The 14,354-nt window shown below is 38.4% G+C and overlaps 1 protein-coding gene across 1 annotated transcript in view; it reads right to left on the bottom strand.

Annotated features, from left to right (window-relative positions):
• Nucleotides 1–471: 471 nt before the first annotated feature.
• The window catches only part of LOC122805465 (zinc transporter 1-like), a 137,763-nt gene continuing 123,880 nt past the window's right edge, over nucleotides 472–14,354 (bottom strand). The window contains exon 2 of the mRNA XM_044075642.1: nucleotides 472–1,517. Within this exon, the coding sequence (XP_043931577.1) occupies nucleotides 619–1,517 (899 nt within the window). The 3' untranslated portion in view covers nucleotides 472–618. The remainder of the gene's footprint in view (nucleotides 1,518–14,354) is intronic.

The following is a 14,354-nucleotide window of genomic DNA, read 5'->3' as shown; positions in this document are numbered from 1 at the left end:
TTTATGAAACTGTAAGAAGAGCTGTCCATCTCTTCTTGATGAGATGTCATGATGTTATGAAATGTCTCATAAGAGCTGACTAAATTAAAAAAAAGAAGCAGCTGGGAAGAATGAACTAGATGTTAGGAAAACATTAATGTTTTACACTTGTGTGGGTTGGGAGGGTGGTCTAATGGTTAATTTGTTTGCCTCACAAACACAAGATGCAGGGTTTGAGTCTCACAAGGGATAACTGGCCAAGCTTAAAATGGCTCGCAAGGGCAGTTAGTTTAGTACTAATCTATGAACCTATGGACATATGAGCCTATGAACTTCTGTTGGATAGTATTGTCTTACTTTGGAATATTAAACATAATAATCAGATCAGGTTCAGTCGTACACTGCTGGCAACTAGAATTCATTAATCCTGCATCTGAGTCAATATCATACAGCTGTTTCACCTTGCATTCATAATAACGCTGTTGATAACAATTGGTGTCAAGAAGTTTTTATTTCTAAAATATTGCATATAAAAACATTTCAGTGGGTTGACACTGTAATTTTACAGACTAGTTATACTGATTATGTATCTATTTTATTCTAACATATAACTTCTTCAGATTGTTTCGTAAATAATACCTATATAGAAGTTTCATGTTCTAGTATACAGAGATCTTTGTAATTTGAGGTTGCAGATTTGTGTTTTTCTGTCCCTTCTAGTTCTAAACCAGCACAGACCTGAAGTGAATTTAAAACTGGACTAAGAATGTTGTCCATTCTTTTTATTTCTGCATAACAGCATTGTTTCAGCATACACTGCATATCACAAGCTAAGTCACATTGGAGTTCTCTTACCCTATCATCGATGGCATTGAACTCTGGTTGTATTGTTATGGCATTAATTCCTTGACTGTGGAAAAATATGTTGATTTTTCTAGCAAGTTCTTTGAAAGAATTTGCATCCTGACATTTGACATGCACTGTACCCACTAAACAAGTATCAGTCAACTGCCAGATATGAAGCTCATGTATTGCCATCACACCTTGTAGACGTTGCAGATGTGATTTCAGCACCACCAAATCAACATTTTTTGGCACAGCCTGTAACAGGATATGGGCAGATTCTTTAAGCTGGAAGCAGCTTGTGTACACCCAGGTGAATGACAGAATGATGCAGGTAACTGAGTCTAGGTACACAAGCCAACAAAGTCCTTCATCTTCAGCTGTGTATCTCGAGTCCGCTATGGGGTAAGGCTTATGCTCATAGTTTTTGCAAAGTGTCCCAGTACAGAGATTATGGCATAGCTTGTGCTCTGTGCATGAGTTCCACAACAGATAAAGCATTACTGAATGCATGATTACAATTACAGAACCAAAAGCATCTTTTAAAAATTGGAAGAAGATTCCTTGAAAGTTATGCAGAGGTTTAGATCCAGATTCCCCTGAGCAATGACTAAAATGTTTTTCTTTCTTCCAAGAAAAAACATTAGACTGCACACCAGAGAAGGCGGAGGAAGAAAATCTTTCCCGCAGCAGACCTATAACAAAAGCAGATTACAGCTCAGTAAAACCATATTTATCTATAGTTTAGATCAGAAGAATACAGTGATACGGAGTAATCAGCATGCTGCAACATTTTTAGTCATGTTAATTGGATGACCTTAATACATTACAGAAGTTCCATTTAAAACAGCCTCTCATCCTTCATATTTGCAGTCCTAAAGCAATGCAACTATGAACCTAGACAACTTCAGAATTAGTATAAATTTGCAAATAGTCTTGCACAGTGCAACAGTAATCATCAAAAATTATTTGGTATACCTCACCATTTTATTACTTTTTGGACTTATGCTAGGTTTTATTTGAACTTATATTCATAGTTTATTTCATTTTGATAACTGGATTAGTCTCACTGAGCTAAAGGTATCCACAATACAAACTTAGAAACCATTTAAGCATTCTCAACTAACACAAGCAGCATGTCCTTCAGCATGTGATGGAGAAACATTTATACCTGGAGAAAAAAAAATGTTACACAGAAATGAATAATTGCAAATTCTACACAGACAATATATAGAGCCCTTGCAAAATCAAACCTTGAATTGCCTTCAAAAATCCATGCAGGCACAAAACAGAATGTACAAACTCTACCCAAATAGCATCTAGAGAGAGAGAGAGAGAAAGACAGTGTCAGTGTGTTAACAGCAGTTTAGATGAATGCTGTTTCAGCTAAAATGTTTAACTAAAAGCATTTTCAGTGTTAATGTAGAATTCTCTTTTCTCCATTGTTGTGCACCCTCGGAGTAGGTATGTTTTGGGGTGTAGGGGTGTCCACCCTCATGGATGGGTAGGGGGGCTTGTCCCTGCAAAAAAAAAATTACTCTTAAGTGCACTGAAAGTGCTTTTGATGAAATATTTTTGGAGTATTTGTGTCCACAGAAAATTATATTGATCTAGTGACAGGATTTCCATCTATAAACCAGACTTAAACCTTAGATACTAGAGATGATAGGAGATAATGTATTCAGCAAAGTGGGAAGCATAAAGTTGCACAATTATTAACTTCTTGTCAGCACCAGGATACTAACACTGCCATAATATTACAATATATCATCACTTTATTATTATTTATGCTAGAAGCATATAGAGGTACACATTTCCATCACAAATCTAGAAGGATTAATATGCTAAGGATATGAGTTACTATATATGAGCTCCATGGTGAAAGAATACGGTTGCCTGAAATTATACTTTAATGGACAGTTTGCTTATTTTTATATTCCTTATTATTTATACTTGTAAAGAATATATTAATGAAAGACAGCAATTTTATGTCTGAACAAAGCTCGTTGTCTATGTAAAGTTCATGTGCACATGCAAAGAATAATATTTACACATTGCTGCTAGTATGTTAGTTTGCTTTCTGTTAAAATTATCTCATAAGAAAGGAATAGCCAGGTGAACACTATACTTGTATCAGCCTGATTGCACTCTTTATTAAATCGATAATATAAGCCTATGCAAAGATTCACTACCAGTATCTACATAGGGTCTAGACTATAAAGACTTTTTATTGTGTAAAATAAGAAAGTACTCTTGCTTCTGCCCTCTGCTGTGATGTTTAAAGGCAGTGCTATTGTTTTAATGCTCAGAGGTTGACAGACATGCTGAGAAATGCATTCAGTTTGAAAAAAAAACCCAAGGATGTGTAGCACGTGCAAAGAATAATATTTAAAACCAAGCAAACTTGATATTAGTTTAATATATATCTTTGACACCAGCCTCTGTAGTATTCCCAGCAACTTAGCCATGTTGTCTCTGAAACAAACAAGACCTGGTTATTTGTTGTAAACTTGCTTCATCTGCTTTTTGAATATTATTGGTGCATCTAATCTATCACATGATCTGGGTTTAATATTAAGTGTTTACTATAAATTCTTTAGTCTCTCAGAGCGTGTTTCTAACATACTAGCAGCAATATGTAAAATGCTGTGGACTACTGAGGAACAAATGAATGCCCACCAGTGTTCTTTCATCCAACACACAAGACAGAAGGCTATTAGTCAATGGAAAATCCATTATATTTCACTGTGAATCAGTCTAGTGGTGCTTATTATTACACTTAGAAAATGGACACTGCCAAAAAAATCTGAAATGTTTATTTAAAATCAAAGCTAAAAGAAGAAACAATTTTCAAAAACTGTAGAAATTTGCAGCCTTCAATACACCAGCCACTGCTCTAGATAGATGTCTTTGAAGATGTCCAGTGTTTTAAATAACAATCTAAATCGGTTATCTACTTAAATTTAAATCATTTCTGGATGTACCATTTATAGCAGTGAAACCTACCCAGCCATAGAAAACAAAATAGCATCATCAGTAAGGCCATCAGTGCCTCAAGCTGAATGGAAACATTTTCATTTTTTCTTGCACATATCACTTCCTGCACATATCACTTTGACACTGAAAAATGTTTTAACACATGATCATGTGATCAAGAGCTCATAACACATAGCCAGGACACGCTTAGAATAATTTGCTTGAAAACTGACTTATTATGATACTCTTTACCATTTACTCTAACATTTTATTAATCTATTGCTACATTTCATTGCATTCACTTGAATATGCAAACAGTTTCAATAATTTTAGCCAACATTTTAATGACAAAATATTTTAAAAATAGGGATTTTGTGAGGACAGAGAATGAGAAAGAGATTGAAGAAATTATGAAAATACTATGGTTGCAATTTTCCCTAGGCTTTGTGCAAAATGTACTTTGCAGATAAATTGTTTCAGAAATAGTTCTACTCCTGTTGAGGATTCTGTAGAATGGAAACAAATGGTTATGTGCAATTGTACTACAGAGTACATTGAGAGTGCACAATCAGTTGATGATACTCCATTATCCCTGTCTTCACAGTGCTCATGTGACTATACATCTCATTCTGTGGGCAGTCTAACTGTCAAGGACTTCCTATGAGGAGTAATGAAATATGTGCCGTGGTTGTGATTGGCTGCAGAGTTAATATATGCAAGCACAATCCTGCTCCTAATGACTTGGAGTCTATAGATGGGAGGAGTAGCAGTTCTTCTGACTCTGTATCAAGAAAAGATTTATTACTTTATTTACAGTAACTGATGCAGAAACAGGATTTCATGAGAAATTAATTAGTACAATACCTTCCATAATATAATGTACAGACGTAATATAGATGAGATTGTTAATTTATCCATTAGAGACACATTACAGCTCAATAAAAGATCTGATTGTCCTGGACATTTTGTTTCTCTACAAGTCCAACATCTCTTTGAATACTAGAATCAGGGACCTAAATCTTGACCATGGAAGTACAGGTTTATATCCTCAGGAATAAACCTCCCCTGCATGTTAAGCAATGTAACACACTATCTTTCTTTAAACATAAACTAGATGACTGGATGGGTATCCAGAAATTTACTCCAGGACTGATCAATTTCTGAAGAAAGGAGGTGCAGCTTGAGGGAGTGTACTAACAAAGGTGACATGGCCAGCCTTACAGATAAGCCTGATAGGCAGCTACCAAGGGCACCATATGTGTAGGGGCACTCTTTACATAGGTTCATAGGCTCATAGTTAATTACTAGGCTAAAATCCCTAAAGGGCCTTTTTAAGCCTAGCCACACACCTCAAATATATAAAACAGGTTTGCTACCACTTATTTTCTAAGGGGTATAGCTTGAATATGGGTGACTGAGTATTTACAAGTTTCCTCTTTCTAATAGGGACATAGGTGGCAGCCCAGGGTAAATTTATAATTCTCCATTCATGATCTAAGTTGTACTCTGAATAAGTACAGGGAGGAAGTCTGATTTACATGGATGGGAAGCCTAATTTAGAGACAGGGTATTTCCTGAGACACATACCTGTCCCTTCAACATGTCTTACTTATGTTGCAGATGAGGTTTAGGGCCCTAGATTGAGGGTGTCTAATGCCAATTGTTTTGCAGATGTGCAACAAGTCCATAATGGGTGAATAAGAGGATGCTTTGAAGGCCATGTACAAATCAGATTCTCAGCAATCTGAAGAAGACAGAGTACAAGGATAAAGCTTTCAGAAGGTCTATGTAAAACATGTTGTCTACACCATGTAATATTTTTGTGAGGAAACTCTGTGGATGCCCCAGTTGTTGCATATGCCCGATAAGGTATGTACTGAACTCAGGTCACTCCACAAGGACCTATATGACATTGTCCATGTGAGTGTAAATGACCTGAGATGTACTTCCCTGGGCTACATGAAAAGAGATGTGATGGAACTCTCGGATCATGTGGCTCGGGCAGGTATGACCCTAGCCCTGAGCAGTATTCTTCCATCACCCAGAATGATACTACAGTACGAGCAGAAAATGAGTAACTTCAACAATTGGCTAAGTATCTGGTGTCATTCTAAGGGGATCCAGTATCTGTCTGCCTGGGATGACATGACCGACAGAACTCAATGCTTTGCCAGAGACGGCCTGCATCTGTCACTCCTGGGATTCTGGGTACTAGCTAAGGCTCTTGCCACCCCTATAGTGCCTTTTTGAGGCAGTGTTTCAAATACCCAAATTCCACCATAACAGCTACAAACAAATGCAATTTGAGGGTCATGCTGCTCAATGCTAGAAGTCTAAATCTCAAGATGCACTCGCTCGAAGCTCTCCTCAAAATGGCGAATTGACATCTATGCTGTAACAGAGACCTGGTTTAAAGAGGCAGAAAGCACCCCTGTGCTCCCAGGCTATACCTCATTCCATACCTTTTGGCCCTAGCATACGGCCAGAAACTCCAAAAGTAGTGGTGTCTCCATATTCTTAAAGGATACACATACCTCTAGACTGGTAGCCCAGCATAATGCATCTGAGATACTTCAGGTACAACTAACACTGGGTAACATGGCAATACAAGTCATAGCCTGCTACAGAACCCCAAACATGCCTCTAGACTCTCACTTCAAGTTCCTAAGCACCCTGGAATCTATCAAGCTCCAACCCAATACTCTCATACTGGGTGACTTCAACTACCCTTCCATCAACTGGGAAAACTATTCAAATACCAATGTACAGACCCAACACTTTCTGGAATTTATCAGTTCCAATGCCCTGGACTAGCTCATTCTGACCCCCTTTAGAGGAAGCACCAACATGGGAGACCATTGCTCCACACCTATAGTCAATTCCTCCCTGGTTAAATCTAACCACAAACTGATCACTATGGAATCGCTAAGGTGACCACCCTGAAAAACTTCTCTAAAGCCGACTTTGAGCTCCTAAAAACAGAGGTGGCTAACTTCTCAGCAACCATGCCAATAGAAAATAGCTGCATGACTGCCGAATCATACACCAATGCACTGTATGAGCACATACATAAATGCATGGACCTTGTCATCATACCAAACAGAACTAAGATGCTCTCCTCCAAAAAAAAGGAAGCCAATCTGGTGGTCCCCAACCATCAATAAACTCTACAAGAGAAGGAAGAAACTGTTGCAGAAAAAAAATGAAGTCATAAGACTGGAAAACTCCCTTATCAGTCTCAAGAAAAAGCTAAGATCCCTTATCAAATCCACTAAAGCCAGCTATGAAGGCAGAATTGCGGCTGACATCAAAAACAACCACAAAGCCTTCTATAACTCTATCTAAACCTCCAAGGCAATACCCAGATTTGCTCTGAGTTATTGCACAATGTCCCCTCCTATACTGAGTCAACAGATATAGCCAACATACTGGCCAATAGCCAACATACTGGCCAACAGATCAGTGCCAACTTTACCCCCCAGGGCCCTATCACAATACCAGATGAAAGCCTGGTACCCACCATTTCTGTGGCACAGGTAAAAGCTGCACTGTCCAAAGCCAAGAATACAGGGTCCATGGGACCTGATAATATCCCTGGCTGCATCCTACATGAGCTACAAAATGAACTAGCACCACATCTGTTTGCCCTGTTCAGTCACTGTCTTACCTCAGGCTATGTCCCTAACAAATTGTGCACTGCTACAGTCATTCCACTCCATAAAGGGGGAGAAACTACAGACCCTGGGAACTATTGCCCCATTAGCCTGATGAGTCTGGCATGCAAAGCTATGGAGTGCATCATCATGGACCTGATTAACAAAGATGTAGGCAATCTCCAAACCCTTGACCCCACACAGTTTGTCTTTGTCCACGGGAGATCCTGCCTGCTGAACCTGGTTGACTTCTTTGAGGCAGTCACCAAAGCCGTGGATGAGAGTAAGGCAGTGCATACAGCCTACCTCGACCTGGCCAAGATCTCTGATACCATTCCCCACTCCGGTATCATTGATAAACTCACCAAACTAGGCATCAGTCCTTACACCACTAGGTGGGTTGCAAATTGGCTCACAGACAGAACCCACAGAGTGAAAGTTGCAGATTCCAAGTCAGACTGTCAACTAGTCATGAGTGGAGTCCCACAGGGCTCGGTCTTGGGCCCTCTCCTGTTTGGCATCTACTTCTCAGAAGTCCAGACCAACACAGAACAACTCTAGCTGACCAGGTTCACTGATGACTGCAAGCTGGGAGTCATTATCAACTACCCAAGTGATGCAGACATCCTACAAAAGGGCGTCTCTGAGACCAATGACTAGTGTCAGAACCATGGCCTGAAGCTTAATGTCAAAAAATGCGTTATCATCCCTTTTGGAAAAAACATAGTTCCCATGAATTACCACGTTGATGGGAGACTGAACAGTGAAGTGGCCATAAGAGATCTGGACACCCAGGTCAACAACCACCTCACCTTCGACCACCACATTGCCACTGAGGTCAGAAAGTACTTCTATGTAGCACATCTTATAACCAAAGATTTTACATCCAGGAAGAAAGAGGTCATCATCCCTCTCTACTCATCCCTCATTAGACCAGTCATCGAATATAACGCCTCATTTGGTATGTACCTGACCAGACACCTACAACAGCTGGAGAGGCCACAAAAGTACCTCACAAAAAGGATCCTAGGCCTTAAACACATGTCCTACATGGACAGACTCAAGAAACTTCAAGTGTTCTCAGTCTCTTATTGTCTCCTTAGAGGTGATCTCTGCTTGACTTACAAAGCCATGTCTGACCCAGCCCTACTTGAAATGCTACACCTAAAGAAATCCCAATCCGCCCATGCCACACACTCCAGAAATCACAACCTCATTACCGCAATTAACAGAACATGCTGGAGGGACGGGTTCATCTCCCAAAGACTCCCCATACTCTGGAATAAGCTTCCCATTCATGTCAAGGAGAGCACCTCGCTGGGCCTCTTCAAGAGAAATCTTGACAAGTAGATGGGTAACAGAAAGTTCACCCCAGGAATCACTCCAGTTGCCCTACTGGATAAGGACACTGTGAACTAACATCGGGTGGCACGGTGCCTGGGCAATTTTTTGGGTTAGGCTTGTAAAGGCTCCAGGGCCATTAGCCTAGTACACACCTATGAACCTATGAACCTATGAACCTATGAAGAGGACATTGTACTCAATGATTGGTCTAATGAGGATGAAGTACAATGGAACAATGGCATCTTTGGACCTAGATGCCATACTCTTGCTTATAGGTTATACAACACAGAATGATTTTTTTACCACAGTAGATATATGAAAGTCAAATACCAAATCACTGCCTACTTGCATTCTCAAATCCCTGACCAAAAGGTCATTCTTAGGGGTGTATTATTAATGCATTAATTTCCAGGGGTAGTTATCTTTTTGAAATATACTATTATGCATTTTTTGGCATTGAGATTTAGACTGTGACTCTGGCACCAGTTACTAGTCTGTGTAAGGCCTTCATGGAGGATGTTAGTGTCTTCATGGGATCCTATGACTGGACCTTATTTGCAATCATCTGTGAAATGAGTCACCCAGAGGCCTTTGATGTTGGCCTTGACTTCATATAAGTAGATACCAAAAAGGAGCATCCTCAGCACCAAGCCCTGGTGGACCTCCGCTTGTGTTTATATGTATGCCAGATGTCTATCCAGGGGTGAAGTAAGAGTTTATACTTAATTTCATTGTCTAAAATGCCCGAGTAGAGTATTGTGTTGAATGCTTTGGCCAGGTCAAGGTAGGCAGCATGCTTCATTTTACTCTTGTTTATTGCTTTGGTGGTCTTCTTGAAGAAGTCTACCAGGTTGAGTAGGCATGACCTGTCCTTTTATGAAACCAGATTGGGTTGGGTCCAGTGTCTGAAGGTTTCCTATGTCATTACTGACCATTTCCATGATAATTCAAACAAATAAGGGATAAAATGCACCACAGAATACTCAGACCTTCAGAGCTTATTGAAGCTGTGGCTCCCACACACCAAGACTGCATAAGTGAATTTTGACATGGGCTTTAGTAGTCTCCTCCGTCCAGAAGCCCACCTAGTCTAAATTCAGCCCTGCTCATAGATGTACCTGTCCTTGGGGATAAGGTCATTATTTCTTTAACATTCCTCCAAACCTCAACAGTCACTGTGTCTTGTGCTGGGCTAGAGACAGTGTGATCGCTATTTCTTTAATTTTCCTCACAAACTTCAGATGGTGCACAGAGAGTCACTATAGCTTGTCTAGGAATATTTTACTGTCTAGAAGTAACAAGTTGGAAACATTATTGTAATCATTTATTATTTTATTTTCCTCACAAACAAAAGTCTGATCATATATCTGTGGCTATCCTTAGGGGGAGACTAAAGAAGCATACTGTTTATATGTGTATGACAATAAATTATGTTATGTTACGTTATGTTATGTTATGTTACATGATATATTTGTTTTCTTTTTCAGTTTTGTCCCAGTCTGACATCAGAAAGATATATATAGAATGTGGCTGTCTTTTATTAGTAGGGGGTGAGGAGGCATGTTGTGTACAAAATATGCCTGTTGGCATTTGTATCTTAGGTTTTATCCCATTTTAACACCAGAGAGGGATACACAGAGATTGACTACTTATTTTAAGGTGGCGGGAGCAGATACTATTCCCAGATATGATGTATGTATTTATCTTCTCAGTTTATTGTGAGCTGGTGTATGGTCCATTATGAGCATTAAAACTTGGATGCAACCTATTTCTTCATTGAAATAAAAAGTAAAGATATGAATGTCGTTTCGATATGCATTATTTTTGTTCAGGCCATCACTGGATCATAAGGTTGGAAAAAGCTGTAAAATGCATCATAGAGTATCTATAACATCATAGCTTCTGGGTGCCTAGCAACCCCCAGACCACCAGCTTAATTTAGTTACTGCAGTGTAGTCTTTGTCATTTAGGATGTGTTGAAACAATGCAGGAAAAAGCTAAGTTGAAGACTAAGACTGAATTTCTTTCCTTAATCCCATTTTTTGTTCAGGCCATCTTTGGAAGAAAAGGTTGTTTAGAAAACTCTAAAATGCATCTCAGAGCATCTAGAACCCTTGTGGCTTCTGAGAACCCCCCAGACCCCCTGGCTTAACAGAGATATTTCCACTGCAGTTATTACAATGTAGTCCTGGTCAGTTATGATGTGCTAAAAGGATGAAGGAAAAAAAAAAACATTGAAGACTAAGATTACATTTTTTTCTATTGTTGATCATGTTTTTTATTCAGACCATCATTGGATATAAAGGTTGTTTAAAAAAAATCTAAAATATACCGCAGAGAATCTTGAATCCCTAAACTTCTGGGGCTCTTGCAGCCCCAGAGCCTGGTTTAATGCAGCTGCTCCTTCAACATTTGGAGTGCAGTCTTGTCTTGCTAGAAAATGTTAAATGCATGAATAACTGCAGGAAAAAAAACTCAAGAGTAAGACAAATTGTGAGGAAAAAGGTAATTCAAAGTAAAAAAAAGCCTTCATCAAATAATCATTAGTTCACCCCCCCCCCAAAAAAAAAATCCTACAACTTTATTCCCATCTAGATAACATAAACTGGTCCCATTAGTACTCTCTACAAGATCCTACTCTTGCCTTATCATACTTCACCAGTCTGCTCTCACATATTCAGGCAACCCAATTCTGTAATAAACAATGGAGTTTAAGAGCACCGTCAAGTCCTTGGCTTAATGACAAAAGATAGCGACAAAGCCTGAAACAAGAACCAGCTAACCAAAATCTTCATCAAAAATACCTGAAACTTAGAAATTCTACTAGAATTGTCACATATAGTGCTAAAGGACTGCATATCAGACAAAAGCAATCTTTGCTTTCCTCAATCACTAAATTGTTTTGGAAAGAAAGAAATTGAGCAACTCACTGAAACAACAACAAATCCTTCAGTCAGCCCTATTAACAACTAACAAAAAGACCACAACAGCTTCCCAGAAATTATAAGGCATTCCTTCTTTCGGGTCTATATCATCACGTCGAATGGCGATAAGTTTGAACGCCCTTTGTCCGAACCGAAAAGTCCGAAAGCCCTAAACCGTGAAGTTACGGAACATCGAATTTTTTCCCAGGGAGAAAAATCGGTGAGCCGTCTTAGGGACTTTGCTATTTCCTCTACTGTAGTGCGATCTCGGAGTTGGTATATTTAAGTAGGGGAGGTATCATGTTGGGGGGGTGTGGGGGGGGGTGAAGCAACCCACTTCAGTTTGTTTTAAAGTTGTGATTTTTTTTTTTCACAGAGCAGTGATTTTTTTGCCTGGGGAAAAAAGTAGCTGTTCCATGAGTTCGCTGTTTACGGTTTTCGGACTTTTAGGTTCGAACAAAGGGCATTAGAACTTCTCACCATTCGATGTGGTGATATAGACCCCCTTCTTTCAACTATAAAATATAATCTCAAACCATTCCCACCCCTTTAACTAATCTACTAGCAAATACCATCCATACAACTATACCCATTACCTAATTATGATGCCATTTCTCACTTTTCATTTATTTCACCTAAAGAAACTAAATCACTTCTGTTAAACTTATACAACTCGGGTTGCAAATTCATCTAACTTCACCCTACATTTCTCAAGCTAGCAGCTGAAAAAAAATGCAAAAGCTCTTCTGCACATCGTTAACGTATCTATCACCACTACTTCAGTTCTGGTTCCCTTTAAACATTTCATCATCATCATCATCATCATCCCATTACCAAATATCTGCACACCCTCACAAATGAAAGACTATAGACCCACCTCTAATCTCTGCCCCATAACAAAAATATTTGAAAACATTTTATATTAACAGCTGTTTAAACACATCAGCAGTCACAGACTCCTCTGTGACAGCCAGCACAAGTTCAGGAACTCCTTTAGCACTATGACAGCATTAATCTCTGCAATCACCTCTACATTAATATGATCAACAGTCTCATTACAGCTCAATTATTTGTTAATATGACAAGGGCAGCTGAGACTGTAAACTGTAACCTTCTTTTATACAATCTTAAAAAATGAACTATGGTGAAAACACAATTTCTTGGTTTCAGAAGTACTTGGAAGATAGAACCTTTCAAATTTGCAGTAACAATATTTTCTCAGATACAGGCACACTAAAGGCTGGGCCACTATCTTTCTCCATATTTATCAATGGCATTACCCTAGACCTCTCTAATGTCAATATCATAATATATGCATAAGGCTACCATGGATATTAAATCTCTGTTTATGGTTATTCCCAATGATTATGGCATAGAATGTGTTAGAGAATTTTTACATGTTCATAGTGGCTTCTCTAACTTGAAAATAGAGATGTTGTGTTCAATGTTGGACATTGCCCTAGAAAATAATGTTTTTATGTTTGATAGATTTTTTTTATCAAATAAAAGGCGTTGCTATGGGCACTCCAGTAGCAAACACATATGCCAACCTAGTGTTTCAAGATGGGAAGATAATTTTATGCTTGCTGATTGTGATCTGCCCTTTAGGACTAAAGAACTACTGTTTTATAAATGGTTTGTAGATGACGTCATTTTGTTATGGCAAGGAACTATACAAAGCCTGTATGACTATATTGATTCTCTACATTCTAGTGCCAGTTTCCTGATGCTTGATGTTAACCACTCACATGATAAAGTATTATATCTTGATACTGTTGTTAGGTATAATGAACTTAAGTTTGATACTGAAATTCATAGGAAAAATGTAAAAATGTACAGGTTGCTAAATATGTACATGCTGACAGTATGTACCCAAAGCATGTGTATAAGGGTGTTGAGAAAAGTCAGTTTTTAAGAGTGAGCAGGTTGAGTACTAAAGATGATAAGTTTTTATATGAGCTTGATAACTTGGCGAAGGATTTTGGAAGCAGAGGTTATAATAAAATGCTCATTGAAAATACAAAAAAAATGATAATTAGTCAAAGGGATACCGATGTTAGATCATACTTTTATTTGGTAGCCAATAATGATTTATCTGAGCCCACCGATAACATTTCTACTATTGGTTATTTTATTAAACGTAATAGAGGCACAGATATTGTTAAATTTGTTATTGAAAAGAATTGGGCCATTCTAAATTCTATTTCAGAGGTTAACAAATATGTAGGTAATAGCCCTAGATTTGTTTATACGAAAGAAAGGAATCTTAAGCAGCTTTTATGTTATAAAGATATGAGAGAAAACAGTGATGGCTAAAGGGTTATAAGTAAGAATGGTACTGTCCCCTATTATAATTGTGCATTTTGTAACTATATCAATACTAAAATATGTTATAATCACCCAATTAGTAAAAAAAAATTTTTTCTTTTTTAAAGAAGCTGGTACATGAGAATGTTGTATATTTTCCTAAATGCATTTTTATTTATTTAACATTTGTTTACTGAGAAAGTCCAACTTGGAACAAAGCCAGTTTTCAGCGGAGGCCTGGGGAAAAACACTCCAGATGTATGTCTTTGAAATGTTTATTTAACATTTGTTTACTGGGAAAGTCCAACTTGGAACGAAGCCAGTTTTC

This window comes from Protopterus annectens, chromosome 6.part1 (genome assembly GCF_019279795.1).
Source record: "Protopterus annectens isolate FY-2018-M chromosome 6.part1, PAN1.0, whole genome shotgun sequence".
Taxonomy (NCBI): Eukaryota; Metazoa; Chordata; order Ceratodontiformes; family Protopteridae; genus Protopterus; species Protopterus annectens.
Note: the sequence above shows the minus strand (reverse complement) of the source record. Positions and strands in the feature narration are given on the sequence as shown.